This window comes from Ixodes scapularis, unplaced genomic scaffold (assembly GCF_016920785.2).
Source record: "Ixodes scapularis isolate PalLabHiFi unplaced genomic scaffold, ASM1692078v2 PGA_scaffold1__304_contigs__length_218370807, whole genome shotgun sequence".
In the NCBI taxonomy this organism is placed as follows: domain Eukaryota; kingdom Metazoa; phylum Arthropoda; class Arachnida; order Ixodida; family Ixodidae; genus Ixodes; species Ixodes scapularis.
Window position 1 is genome coordinate 60,845,427 of NW_024609846.1, and position 13,815 is coordinate 60,859,241.

At 43.6% G+C, this 13,815-nt stretch overlaps 1 protein-coding gene across 1 annotated transcript; it reads right to left on the reverse strand.

Moving 5' to 3' along the window:
- Positions 1-868: 868 nt before the first annotated feature.
- On the reverse strand, positions 869-13,560 carry LOC8033970 (MFS transporter asaE). Its single transcript, XM_002407035.5, has 4 exons — positions 13,344-13,560; positions 11,002-11,145; positions 2,082-2,903; positions 869-1,122 (listed from the first exon to the last, which is right to left on the reverse strand). The coding sequence occupies exons 1-4, from the start codon at positions 13,558-13,560 to the stop codon at positions 869-871; spliced, it is 1,437 nt and encodes a 478-aa protein (XP_002407079.3).
- Positions 13,561-13,815: the final 255 nt, after the last annotated feature.

A 13,815-nucleotide genomic window follows, 5' to 3' on the forward strand; every position in this document is an offset into this window, starting at 1 on the left:
AGGGAGGAGGTTAATACGCTGCATAAAAATAATTGCCAACCGTGTTACGTCAGTAGCAAGGGTACTTGCCTGAACATAATTTTTTAAAACATAAGAGCATGTCCCAACGATGCTAGGGAACAACCGAATAACCAGGCAGAAAAGCCTGACTCTAACACTTATTTCGCCCAACAATTTGGCGAAAAAAGAAAAAAGAAGACAATTTGAATGGGTAAACGCAACCATGCCAAAGCACTGCCATCGTCGTCGTCATCATTGTTCGGAGCTCATTTTTGTTTAGTTCTTCACAACACATGTCTGCTTGGATTGGTCTCCATCAAATGGTTTCCTTATTTTATTATCACGAGAGTGCTCAAAAGCGTCTGTAAATGCTTATATGCAATCATTACGACTACGGGTGTTTTATTGGGCAATATTCTCTTATAGCAAAAATACCCCTTTTTGGGCCGCAGTCCAGCCGCCGTATACGAAAGGTATCTATTACATAAGTACCGGCTTAACTAGTTAACGGGTAATAAAACGCTTACAAAGGTTTGAATTAAAATAAATTTATTACAGTAAATATTTTCACATCGAACGTGTTCATTATGAATCTCTAAAGTATGACACGCATGAGACGCATGCACTAACATTTCAGGTAATATTATATCCAACAAAAATTTTATGCTTTTGTGAATCCTCCAAGAACGAACGAATTTTTTGTTTATGTTCTTCGCGAGATAGTGTATCTTTGGACATCTTTCAACGAGCCTCTCAACGGCATTTTGACATGACCTTGGCAACTGATTGGCAAAGAGATCTATTTGAATTCACCGAGGACCTATCAGCTTGCTTTTCCCCTTCTCGTCACTCCGTCACAATTCACGCCCTACACCATCCGAGAGTAGGGCAGATCGACACTTGGATTGCCAGTGTCTGGACCACTCTGGATGCGAGAATGGGTAGACATGTCAGGGACGGTGCCTGATTTTGATGTGTCTTCTCGACGTATGGTGGGAAATAACGGCAGACATCTTCTCTCCCAGTACACGATCAGAAACCACAGCAATCCCGAAAATAAAATGAGTCCACCTTGAAATCGATACAGGTTGTCATATGACCCCATTCGGTCACGAAAGATTCCTGAAAAAAAAAGTCAAAGATGTAAAGTTTTCGAGAACGAAAGCAATTACATTGGTGTGATCAATACTGCATTATGCGCTGCAAGTATCCCAGGTTCTTGCTTTGATTATTAGTAGTAAGTAGCGATTTGTTAGTATTAAGTAGCTAGTCGCAAGAAACAAGTAGATAGTAATGTGAAGTTAGTGGTAAGAGGTACGTACATAGTGGATAGTAGTTACTACGTGCTACTTAGTAGTTTGTAGTTGGCAGATAGTACTTAGTACTTAGTAGTTAGTAGTACTAGTTAGGTTTCTGTCGTAGTAGTTGGGTTGGCAGCGCATCTGATTCATCCAGGTCTTCCTAGAAAGCGAATCACATAATCCGGTGTGTGCTACGCATATATAACGCCTACCAAAGAATAAACAACGCTTTTTCGCTCTCCCCCGCAGTCGGAATTTGTGTGGGTTATTCTTGCGGCTGCCCCTCAGTGCGGCGCGATTGATAACGCGGCAGTAGTAGTGGTTGTTAGTAATTACCAGTTAGTAGTTAGCAGAAGCAGTAGAAGTAGTAGCAGCAGTAGAAGTAATAGTAGTAATATTTTTTGAAGTCGTCTAATGGGGGGAGGCGGGCAATTAACCTGGTATAAGCCGACCCTCTCAGTCTTACTCTCTGACCGAATTGTTCATCTCGAAGTTGAAACTATTTGAATTCCGATTGACTTTAAATAGCCCCTTTGCCCGCTGCCTAGACTTTCTAGACAATTTGAGTTGACTCAACGGGATCCTGACCCCCACTCCCTTCATTTCGACGAAACTATTTTCATTTAGGCATTGCTCTAACTCGAAGGTGATTCATTTCACAAACTCTAAAAAAGACCTAAAAGGTATTCAATATAAACAGTTAAATAACATTTTTATAAAACAGATCGTGTTACAGCCTCTAGCTTGCACCAACGTATCGGCGCACTTTAACGCACTTACCAACAATAGCAGGATTGAAAAGTTGCAGTGGGGCTCTCACGATGCCAATGACACCATGAAGAAAGCCGAAGCTTTCGATGCCAAAGTAGTCGGCCAATAGCACTTGGTGCAGAAGGAGCGAACAACCGACAAAACATGAAGCTAAAGCAACAATGGTCGCGATGGACCAGTAGGTGGCTGCTAAAGGAGTTATCACCATGACGGCACCCGTCATAAGTTGTGTAAGCGCCAACAAAGTGCTGCGGCGAAGGTATTGTCTGTCGGCAAGCAAGGGCAGGCACAAGCCTCCCAGAAGGTTCGTTGCCGAAAAACACGACGATATCCAAACAGCCTCGTCTAGGGAAAGACCCTTGTCTTTTGAAAAGTCGGTCATTGTTGACAGAAACATCAGGTCCAGTGTGTGTGTAGCCGCTGTCGACCAGACGACAATGTGCAAGACTGGAGAACGAATCATGGTACTGATAGCCCATGTATTGAGGCGTGATTTCAAGGAAGGTAAAATGCGTGTCGGATTCTTAACGACAGCGTCGGATGTTATTCGACGAAGCGAGGAGGTCGATCCTTTCTTATGTTCGAGTTTGCTCCAAGGAGGAACCTTAAGCAAACAGATAAGAGGTGTCGAGTTCATGGAAAGGGCACCCAGAAGGAACAAAGTAATCGGGAAACCATAAGCACTCCTTAAATACAGGAGTAACTTTGGAAAAACGAAACCTGCGGCTGTGATTCCGGAAGATGCAACTCCTAAAGCTACAGACCTGAACTTGTCGAAATACATAACCGTAAACATTCTTACTGCCAAGAAGATTGCGCCGCTTCCGATACCTGTAAAAAAATGTGTTTTTCAGTTAATTTGTTCTGGAACAGTTCCATAGTCATTCACAGTTCATATGCGCTCAAACATATTAAACATTTTCCGTATTACAGTATCGATTCAAATATCACTGCGTCTTTATGTGAGCATGCTGCTATTCTTGAACCTTGCTGAGATAAAAACACTGACTAAGTTGTTTTTTCTTCAGAAACCGCAGTAAAATTAATACCTAATGACAGTAAGCCCTCACATTCATCGCATTTCTTGCAAGAACCATTTGCACATTTCTTAACGAGAAATAGTTTTATATTAGCTCTGTGAACGTAGCAGAGCAACCTAATTTACATCCTCGAAGCGTGAAATGAGCAACAAAATTCCTTTAAAATCATTGTTCATCCTCACAGAATTTTCACGCAGAAGAAAATAATATATTTCGCAGGCTCCCTACGGTAAACCACATTTAATCCAAAATAATGTTGTTGTTGTTGTTGTTGTTGTTGTTGTCGTCGTTGTCGTCGTCACCATTGTTGTTGTCGTTGTCGTCGTTGTTGTTGTTGTTTGTTGTTGTAAGTTGGGCGAGTTGGTATGACGACATGGTGAACACAACAGCGCACAAAACGACGAGGGCAGACATCAGGATCATGCGCAACACACAAGCGCTGACTCGAAACTGAATTTATACACAAAAGGAAGAAGAGGGCGTTCCGAAAGACACGCAGGGCACGCAGTGCGTGTCACGCGCGACACAACACCATTTAACTACAATGCCTTTGCCCAATGGTCACGGTGCCCATGGTCCGATCTAAGAACGAGGTTTCGGTTTGATGCAGTGTCACTGATGAGTGGCTAATACAGCTGTCCCCCAAGCTGTTGATGCAATGCGCTTCAGAGATTTCGCGAGTCGTTTTGTCTTGGTAATGTCCAATTATTATTGTGCCTTGGACACTATCGATTGGACAATTGGACATTATCGAGACAAGACGACTCGCGAAATCTCGGAAGCGCAATGCATCGAGAGCTTGGGGGACAGCTGCATCAGCAACCAATCAGTTTTTGTTTTAGATCGGACTAAAAGGAAAACACATTGTAGTTAAATAATGTGTTGCGTGTGACACGCACTGCGTTCCCTGCGTGTCTTTCAAAACGCCCTCTTCTTCTTCCTTTTGTGTATAAATTCGGTTGCGAGTCAGCGCTTGTGTTGTTGTGCATGATCCTGTTCTGCTCACCATGTTGTTGTTGTTGTTGTTGTTGTTGTGGTGGTTGTCATTGTCGCTGTTGTTGTTGTTGTTGTTGTTGTTGTTGTTGCTGTTGTCGTTGTTGTCGTTGTTGTTGTTGTTGTTGTTGGTGGTGGTGGTGGTGGTGGTGTTGTTGTCGTTGTTGTTGTTGTTGTTGTTGTTGTCGTCGTCGTCGTCGTCGTCGACGTCGTCGTCTTTGGCGATTTCGTCTTTATTACGTATTTAAAGGCTCGGAAGAAATTATGGGTCGCAAAGGGCAACCGCCAACGTAAGTTGGGTGACTAACGAAATTTAATGGCCCCCTAAGTTATAGGTTTCATTAGTAAGGTTATTAGTTGGAGTTTTAAATTCAGTAATTTATAAAGCCTACACGTATTTAAATGGTTTGCGAAAAAGCCAAGATGCTAGGAGATATTCATCGTTCGTTTTTCACGTTCTCGTCGCCTGATTTCGAAAGCAGGAGCAGAAAGAGCGGCGGAAGTCCTGCCTGTAATGGTGTGGAGAACGTAGACCTAACACGCAGTTTCAAGTACCTCGTCACTATATCAACAGTGCGCCTTCGGCGCATCTATGAGGACCCGCAATCAAGTTTTTTACGAGGAGGTTGAAATGTCTCTTTTCCGTACGTAGTTCTACACAAAACATTCGTTTCTGAGTCCAGTTTTGAAATCCGGCTACAATCACGCAAAACTGTTCGACGATTATCTCAAACTTGGTTACCAATCTCAATTTTATATTATATAAGCCAATTCTTTGATAATTATTTCCTCTTAAAACTGTGACTTCTCTGTAGCCCTTAGATATCTTAATTAAACATTTCAAAACATTTTACGAAATTGGGTTAATTTGAACGGTTATTAAAGTACGTCTTCTTCGTTTCGTCTGTTTGATTTATTTTTTCATTTACGTTCTTATTACTTTTAAAATGATAAATTTGCGTTTGTGTTTTCGTGTAAGGTATTTCTTGTATCGAGCACTGTCTTTGCGAATTTTGAGATTTTGTGAGTGTCTCTTGCATAGAACATATTTATATATTTTGTAAATTTATTCATTCATGTTTTGATTACATGTAAATGTTCACGTTTTATTTGTAATGCTTTTCTTCTGCTGTCCCTTCAACAGCATTTTTCCCGTTTCCTCCACGGACATTGTATTTCTTGTTTGAAATATTAGATATGTTTGCAGTTAATTAACCAATTATTGTGACAGTTACCTCTCCCCCCATTTAATATCTGTCGAGCACGTTAATCCCAGTGGGATAATATAGTCTTTATAACTCTAATATCTTTCTTTTTTGATATATCTTTCAATTAAAAAATGAAAGCCGTTTACAACTCCCTGTAACGCCGAATTAGAGCGCAGCTCTTGAGGAGGAGGAGGGAAGAGTACTGGGGGGGGGGGTCAAGTGACCTCGGGGGGCGGGGGGTCACGTGACCTTGGGGGTCACGTGACCTTGTGGGAGTCACGTGACCTTGGGGCGTCACGTGACGTCGGGGGGTCACGTGACGATACCGATGACGTCATCAGTAGCGTCACTGATGACGCCATCAGTGATGATGATGACGATGCGGATGCCGGTGACGTCATTAGTGACGTCACTGATGACGTCATCAGTGACGATGACGATGCGGATGCCGGTGACGTCATCAGTGACGTCACTGATGACGTCATCAGTGGCTATGACGTCAACGGGGGGTCACGTGACCTCGGCGGGTATCCCCAGGTCACGTGACCCCAGGGGGGGTCACTTGACCTGGGTAACCATCGTGACCCTCGTGAGGGTAACCCTAGTAACCCTTGTGAGGGCAACTCTCGTGACCCTCGTGAGGGTAACTCTCATGACCCTCGTGAGGGTAACTCTCGTGACCCTCGTGAGGTTAACTCTCATAACCCTCGTGACCCTCGTGAGGGTAACCCTCGTGAAGGTTACCCTCACGAGGGTTACTAACCCTCGTAACCCGCGTGAGGGTTACGAGGGTAAGTAACCCTCGTGAGGGTCACGAGGGTTATGAGAGTTACCCTCACGAGGGTAACCTAACCCTCGTAACCCTTTTGAGGGTTACGAGGGTTGGTAACCCTCGTGAAGGTTACCCTCACGAGGGTTACTAACCCTCGTAACCCTCAAAAGGGTTACCTTCACGAGGGTTACCCTCACGAGGGTTACTAACCCTCGTAACCCTCGTGAGGGTTACAAGGGTAAGTAACCCTCGTGAGGGTAACCCTTGTGAAGGTAACCCTTCTGAGGGTAAAAACCCTCGTAACCCTCGTGAGGGTTACGAGGGTAAGTAACCTTCGTAACCCTCACGAGGGTTACGAGGGTTACGAAGGTTGCGGTTACGCCGACGCCGACGGCGACGCCGCTCAAGCCGGGAACGGGCCCCTAAGAGCTGCGCTCTAAAACAATCCCCTTTTATGGGGTAATTTATTTATTTTGGACAAATATATTTTTAAAAAGCGTGAAATGTACACTAATGCGGTTTGGGCAGGTGGGCACAACACAGGCAGGGGGCCATAATATAGGTGGTGGTTCCTCACCTTAAAAGGGATACTCAACTAAACTTTTGTTGATTTACGTTTTATATTTGGGAACATAAACCTATAGTTCTAATTATAAACTTGCTGACAGTCATCGAAAACAACTAAGTTAGTCAGTTTTATAACTGCTTGAAGCTCATCGGAAGTGCTGGGATGCGCCAGAGTACCTATTTTGCAACAGGCACAATGCTAGCTGAGGTGAAACGGGGATGATAAAAATATCATTTACGTCTACCCACCTCTTGTCTTGTGCCTGCTGCACGAGTGATAACGTTGTCCCACCCCGGCGCTTCCCACGTGCTTCAAGTTAGCCTGCAATTTATTGATAGCGTTGTTTTTGGTGAAGCTCAGCAAGTTTCTAATAGGAATCATGTGTTTAATTTGTTTTCCAAGCTGAAAAGGTAATTAACCAACTGCAATGTTCCAAGGTAAAGACATGAACAAAGACGATGCTAAAAAAAATTAAAGCCGTTTACAAATCCCTGTAACACTGAATTAGATTGCAGCTCTTGAGGAGGAGGAGGAAAGGGTACTGAGGGGAAGGTATATCCCTCCTTCCTCCTCCTCACGTCCTCATCCTGTCTGCTACTCCTCCCTCCGAGTGGCGTCGCCGTCGCCTCACGAGGGTCACGTGACATCACGGGGGTCATGTGACGTCACCGGGGTCACGTGACTTCACGGGGGTCACATGACCCCTATGACGTCACTAGTGATGATGACATCATCATTGACGTCACCAGTGCCGTCACTCTTGACATCATCATCACTAGTGACGTCATCAGTGACGATGAAGATGACGATGACGATGCGGATGCAGATGACGTCACTGATGACGTCATCAGTGACGCTGACGGTGCCGGTGACGTCATCAGTGACGCAGTTACGATGCCGATGACGTCATCAGTGACGTGACGCGTCCCATAATGCACCGCGCGGTTACGCCGACGCCGACGCCGACGCCACACAAGCCGGAAACGGGCGCCTAAGAGCTGCGCTCTAGAGAGGGAGGGGAGAAGGGACAAGGTGGGGGATATTATAAAATAAAACACCATTTAAACCTGTCACATATTTTGGACCTCTATACTTGGCGCAGCCGAGAAGATCCGCTGCATGATGTGAATCCAAAAATGTTTGACCCATGAAAAAAAAAAAGACGGACCATTGTGGAGAGCTACCAAATAGACGGTAAAAATTAGTACATCTATCCTAGCAATCTAAAAGCTCGGAGCTCATCACCTTTATCTCCGGTAAGGCGAAATTGTCTCCAGAAGATCTTGTCTAAAGAAAAACAGTAAAGCTGAATATCGAAATGAACAACTTCTAAAAGTGGTTTCTTAAGCCAACCGCCACTCAACTTCAAGAGGCTCCTGCCGAAGAGAACCTCTCATCAGTCGTTGCTCAGCTGCTGCAAATGCAGCTATCGTACCTTGAGCAGCAAAGGCAGCAGGTTGAAAAAATGGGAGCTCCCGACCGAAGATGGGAGGAAACGGTGAAGCCGGATATGTTCGATAGCGAAACTTCAGCTGCGGCTACCTGGTTAGACTTCTACGAGTACGCCTGCGAAAAATATCGTTGGATAGGAGACACGAAACGAATAAACAATGTGCGGCTATTTATGGCAGGGAATTCTAAGAATTGGTATGAACTCCGCGTTCGTGAAAACACGAACAATTCGTGGAAACTTTGGAGACAGTGTTGCACTACTCCATTCAAGGTGAATTCTGTTGAACGCTATGAAAAAAAAAAATCTTCCACAAACATCGGGGAGGCACCTTGCTGAACTACTTCTATGAGAAGAGACGACATCTCCCACTCGCTGACCCTGCATTGCCGGAAACATCCATCGTCCCACTGTTTAGCTATGGCATGGACAAATATGTACAAAAGCAAGTAAAAGTAAAGCCTCCAATGAACACTGAGAACCTTCTACACTCACTAAAGGATGTATGTGTGAGCTCCCCAACTGCTTACGGGCAACAACGATCAGTAACCAACCCCAGAAGTGCGATTTCCGACACTCGTAGTGGAGACGAGCTCCCCGGGTACCAGGAAAGTAACACGCCTCGCATGAATTAGTCGGGAAACAATTCACTCAACCACATCGCAGAGAGCGGTGCTGACGAGCAACCAAACAACGAATAGAGAAGGGTGTACAGTTCCAACCGATGCCAAAGAATGTGACTGTCTACCTCGTTAGGTACAACACTCTCTACACTAATGTTATCGTCATTTGGCAGATAGCTCGATGCCTTAGCTAACACCGAAGCCTCTATCAGTCTTGTTAATAAAAAATCGTGGACGAAAAGAAGATGCAACCTGAAAGCCTATCGAAGTTCATAGCTATGACAACACCGTTAAGCTGATGGGAAACTGGGTGACACTGGAAATGAAGTTCCAGGGAAGGAAGCTTACAGTTCAAGCACTTATCGTCGAACAGGTCGAGTTCATGTGCATCGTATCGGGACCGGGTGCACTTTTTTGGAAGGACGAAGTGACTCTGGATTAGGACGTGAATATCCAGCATATGAGCGCACTGAAAGTGCTCCGTATTGTGAAGACCTCAGATACGGTACCTGCACCGTACACCGACCTAATATGTGTTGGATTATATCCGCCAGCAACCTCAGTCATTAACGTTTCCTTTGAGCTACGAGATAGTTCCGGAGTACAAAAAAACCCTTAGAAGTATGTCTCATGAAAAATGATGGGGCTAAAACGGGAGCTGCAAAGAACGCTAGACGCTGGAATCATAACGCCATCGACGTCAACATTAGCATCTCTAATCACCACTGTATCTAAAAAAATGGCACGCTCCGTTTAGTTCCGTTTATGCACATATTACAGCCAAGTTAATTGCCAAACCGAGCTCCTCCCATTCCTAATGCCATGCGTGGATGACATCATCAAAGAGACGGGTAGATGCTCATCGGTTTTCCCGGATGGACCTCTGCAAAGGGTATTGATAAGTCCCCTAGATGAAGAAACTAAGAACTTCACCTCCTTCATGACGCTATTTGTTGTCTACGAGTATAATCAGCCACCATTCGAATGGTAGAACTCAGGAGACTGGTTTCACAGGACGATGAATAAGGTGCTCAAAAGCCTCTTGGGTGATTTCTGTAACGTCTAAGCCGATGGCAGTATTATTTATTCCCGGTTAACAGAAGAGCACGTCAACCATCTGTTCCCGGTTCTCAAAGCAAAGGGGGTAAAGAAGACGCCAATTTTGTTGTTTCGCTGAAGGAACGAGAAACATTCCAGAATACGAAGGACATTTTCTCGCACAATGGACCGGCCTGTCGCAGCAAGAAGTTGCAGAGATGCGCGCAAAAAAGAGGAATCATACTCTGATTTACTGCTCCATATCACCCAGAAGCAAATTCTTTAGCTGAGCAGGTGATATGAGACACCAAACAAATCATGGGAATGTATCTTAATTTCGCGGGTGGGTGGAAGTGCGCGCTTGAAGCAGCCGTTGCGCACCACAAACAATTTTCATACGATTGTACTAGGATGTAGCCCACAATTCGCCGCGTGTGGAGAGAGTCCGTGGCTACATGCAGATCACCTACTGTGTTCAACCGACAAAATCAATTTGCAGGAACAGAAATGACTATCACGGCAATAAAAAAAAATACGGGTAAGCAATGGAAAACAATTACGACAAACGACACCAAATTACAGTACCAGAAAAGGGTCCAAGGCCGCCTTTTCTCGGCCTTACATGGTCCCAAAAACATACGGACAGTAAGAAATTCTCAGGACTATGTGTTACTTTGGACCTAATGACACCCCCGAAATTACTGCTCTTAAAAACGTGGTTCCATATCACCCTAGGAGGGTTGAGCACAGAAGGTCCGGCGTGTGTAAAGTTTCAAGGCAAAGACGAGAACAAAGAGGAAGCTGAAAAAGTGGGGGAACGTGGTGAGAAAAGGCGATCAAATAAAATGCAATTTACTCCTGCTACATACTTTGTACCTCTATACTGATTTTAGTTAATTATTACAATTAACTTGAGAAATAACCCTCTGTATTATGTCCCACTGACTCTATAACTTACATGCACGAACCGCATTAGAGTACATTTCACAATTTATTTAAGCTGAATAGTTTCGAATTAAGACCACGCACCCCGGATAAACTAAACATAATAGTCCGGCTGTCCACCCAATGTGATTTGAAGGTTGTATAACAAACGATGCAATGCAGTACACTTGCCCCTCAGGCTGCGTAATCGACTCTATACTGAAGACGTTATCACTTTAATTTGTTGATGCCTAGGGTTAGCCCCATAGAGCACCGGGCAGTAACCGCACTAAGAAACAAAGGCTGTACGTACTATGAACGACTCCGATGGCGATAGACATCCAGATAATATTGGGAGCAAATGCCGAGGCCATGATACCAATCCATCCCAAAACGCTCCCAACAATTGCGATGTGCCGGATTGAGTATCTTTTCTGAAGCAGTCCCACGGAGAGACCTTGTAACGAAATATCATCATAAAAAATTTATATCACCTTATCACTAAAACATCGGCACATTTTTCAACCTCCATCACCGGGAGTGGGCAGCAAATAAGAGTTTATAATATATCCTGTGATAGCTCTATTTTTTTGTACTGTTACGAACATTTCAAGACCTTTGAAATAGAGCGACTGTATGTTACGTTATTGCTGCTGTCATCAGCTGTCTATTGAAAACATTGTACTTATGCAACAGAAATACAGTTAAACGCCATATCTTAGCTTCTTTTCGCACGGAACAAACACAGCAGGGATGGGCAGTATTTCAAATACAAGTATTTAAAATACGTATTTCAAATACTTTGTGTATTCTGCATTAGTATCTAATTACAAATTGTGTAATGTATTTGACGTGTGAATTTAAATACTAAAACGTGGGTATTTCAAATACAATTGTATTTAAATACAATTTTGTGGGCGAAAATACATCAATCAAATTCATTGTCACTGTCCAGAGCAGGAAGAAAACTATGTTCTGCACCGAATGCAGTGTCTCTCAATCAAGCACAAGCGTTTAGTGACTTTGTGATTACGGTGCTAGTCTAGGGCAAGAATAGTGACGAAATCGATGTTCACAGGCAGACTGGCTAAATAAGTGCCTGTGACAACTTGTGATGCTTTCCAGCCTGATTTTCATCCATATTTTTTGCCTGGAACAATCTAAATGCCGGGTCGTCCAGATTTTCATAACTGGTGTGAGTTGCAACAATAAAAAAGTCTCTAGCTAGTGCTGCGCGTCTTAGTCGTCTAGGTTCTTTGTTGGTCTATACCAAAATGTAATCAACAAAAAAGCTGCTTGAAGCTCTGTACTTTTTTCGCCTATTAAGTCCAAGCTGATTACATTTTTTTGTGATTATATATCTATTATGTCACTGCAAAATTAAAATATGGTACCCAGAAACCCGTTCCAGGTGCCCTGAAGTCGTTGACCCAAATTTTGAGGAATGTATTTGGAAAAGTATTTGGAGGAGACCAAATACATTTGGTTGTATTTGTATCTTGTACTTAAATGCTTTTTTGGAAATGCAATTAGACTTGTAATTAAAAACATTTTTGACGAAGTATTTTGTGTTTGTATTTCGATCATATTTGCATGTATTTTGCCCATCCCTGATACACAGCTATTATCTGTGCGTGTGCGTGCGCTCGTGTGCGTGTGTGTGTGTGTCAAAACGTTATTTTCAAGAAGAGGCGCAGTCTCTTTGACAATTTTTGTTGAACATTTGAAAGCTGCGACATAAGAGTTGTGGTGAACTTTGTGGAAACCCACTGTCAGTATGCGTGCACGAGTAGCGGACACTCACAGTCACTGCGGCCAAGAAATACCACCAATTTGGGGGCATGGAGACAATATTTTGATAATTCATAACCTAGATCCGCGCATGCGCAGGTCATGGGAAGCATTTCCGGTTGACAGTGGTTGAATACTGCTAGCATACTGATAGTGGAAGGTTCTACTGCAGATGGTGTTATGCCGTCACGCTTTGCATGTTTAATTTGCATCTTACTCTATTTCAAGTATTTATTTTTTACTGTCAAATCAGTTGAGTACCAAATTAGTAAGATATTAAAAAGTGGTTTAGTGCGAATTACATTACCGGTTCGTATTCAGTTCAATCATAAGAAGCCACGCAACGAGGTTTGACGCCAGAAAATTGAACGGAATCACTATTTAGGTTCGTTAAACGCTTTATTGATTCCTTGGACTAGCATCTTGTGTTCTAATAATTGTCTAATTTTATACTTATGGCAAGGCTCATTCGATGCTTAATTCATAGACTAAATCTGGCCTAATATTATTGGTTCACATTATGACTAATGCTTAATGCGGTGTTGTTTTGGAAGGGCGTTCTGGCAGGTTGTAAAAACGCCAAAAAACAACTTTTATTTAGATTCTTTCTGCGTTTTGTTGTCTCGGTCCATCTGAACAACAAACAAGTTAGGCTTCTATCGGAGGGAGGCTATATCGATGCGTATTGTGTAAAGGGTTGTACGAAGAAACCTTGTTTAGGACCAGGAATTTCAACTAGCTGCCGCTGTAAGGCGAAGTAGGCTTGCAATTGTACTGTACTGCTACAGTTAGGTAATATTCGGAACAACCCGGGCTAAAAGGCATTCGAAGATAATGCGCTGCATTTCTGTAGGGTATACTTACCACTGATGCCGCTTAGACACATCATAAGGCTTTGGGGCCAAGTGGCAGTCTGACGGTTCACCCCAAATTCTTCCATAAAAGCGACATATAGGAGTCCGGACGATCGCTCTAGGGCTACTCCAATAAAAGTCACGATGAATGTAATCACTACCACGCTCCAGCAGGTATCCACCGCCAACGCTCGTGGTTTCGTTGTCACAAGATCTGAGTCTGCCATCTTTTGAAGCTTGTGCCTATAGGAAAATAAGGGTAATGAAACCGCGACGTGTAACTAATACAAAAACGAGAAGGTAGAAGGTAATTTCGCAACAGAGGAAATTGACTTGCGGAGGCTGTGGTCTCGACGTCATGGTACCTTCCTGGGTGTATGGATACTTATCATAAAGTTAGTAGTGGAGGCGCGCCTTGTCTGTATGCTCTTGATGGCCAATTTGGTTAATGGATGACTACTAAACTGGGTTATTCAACAGAC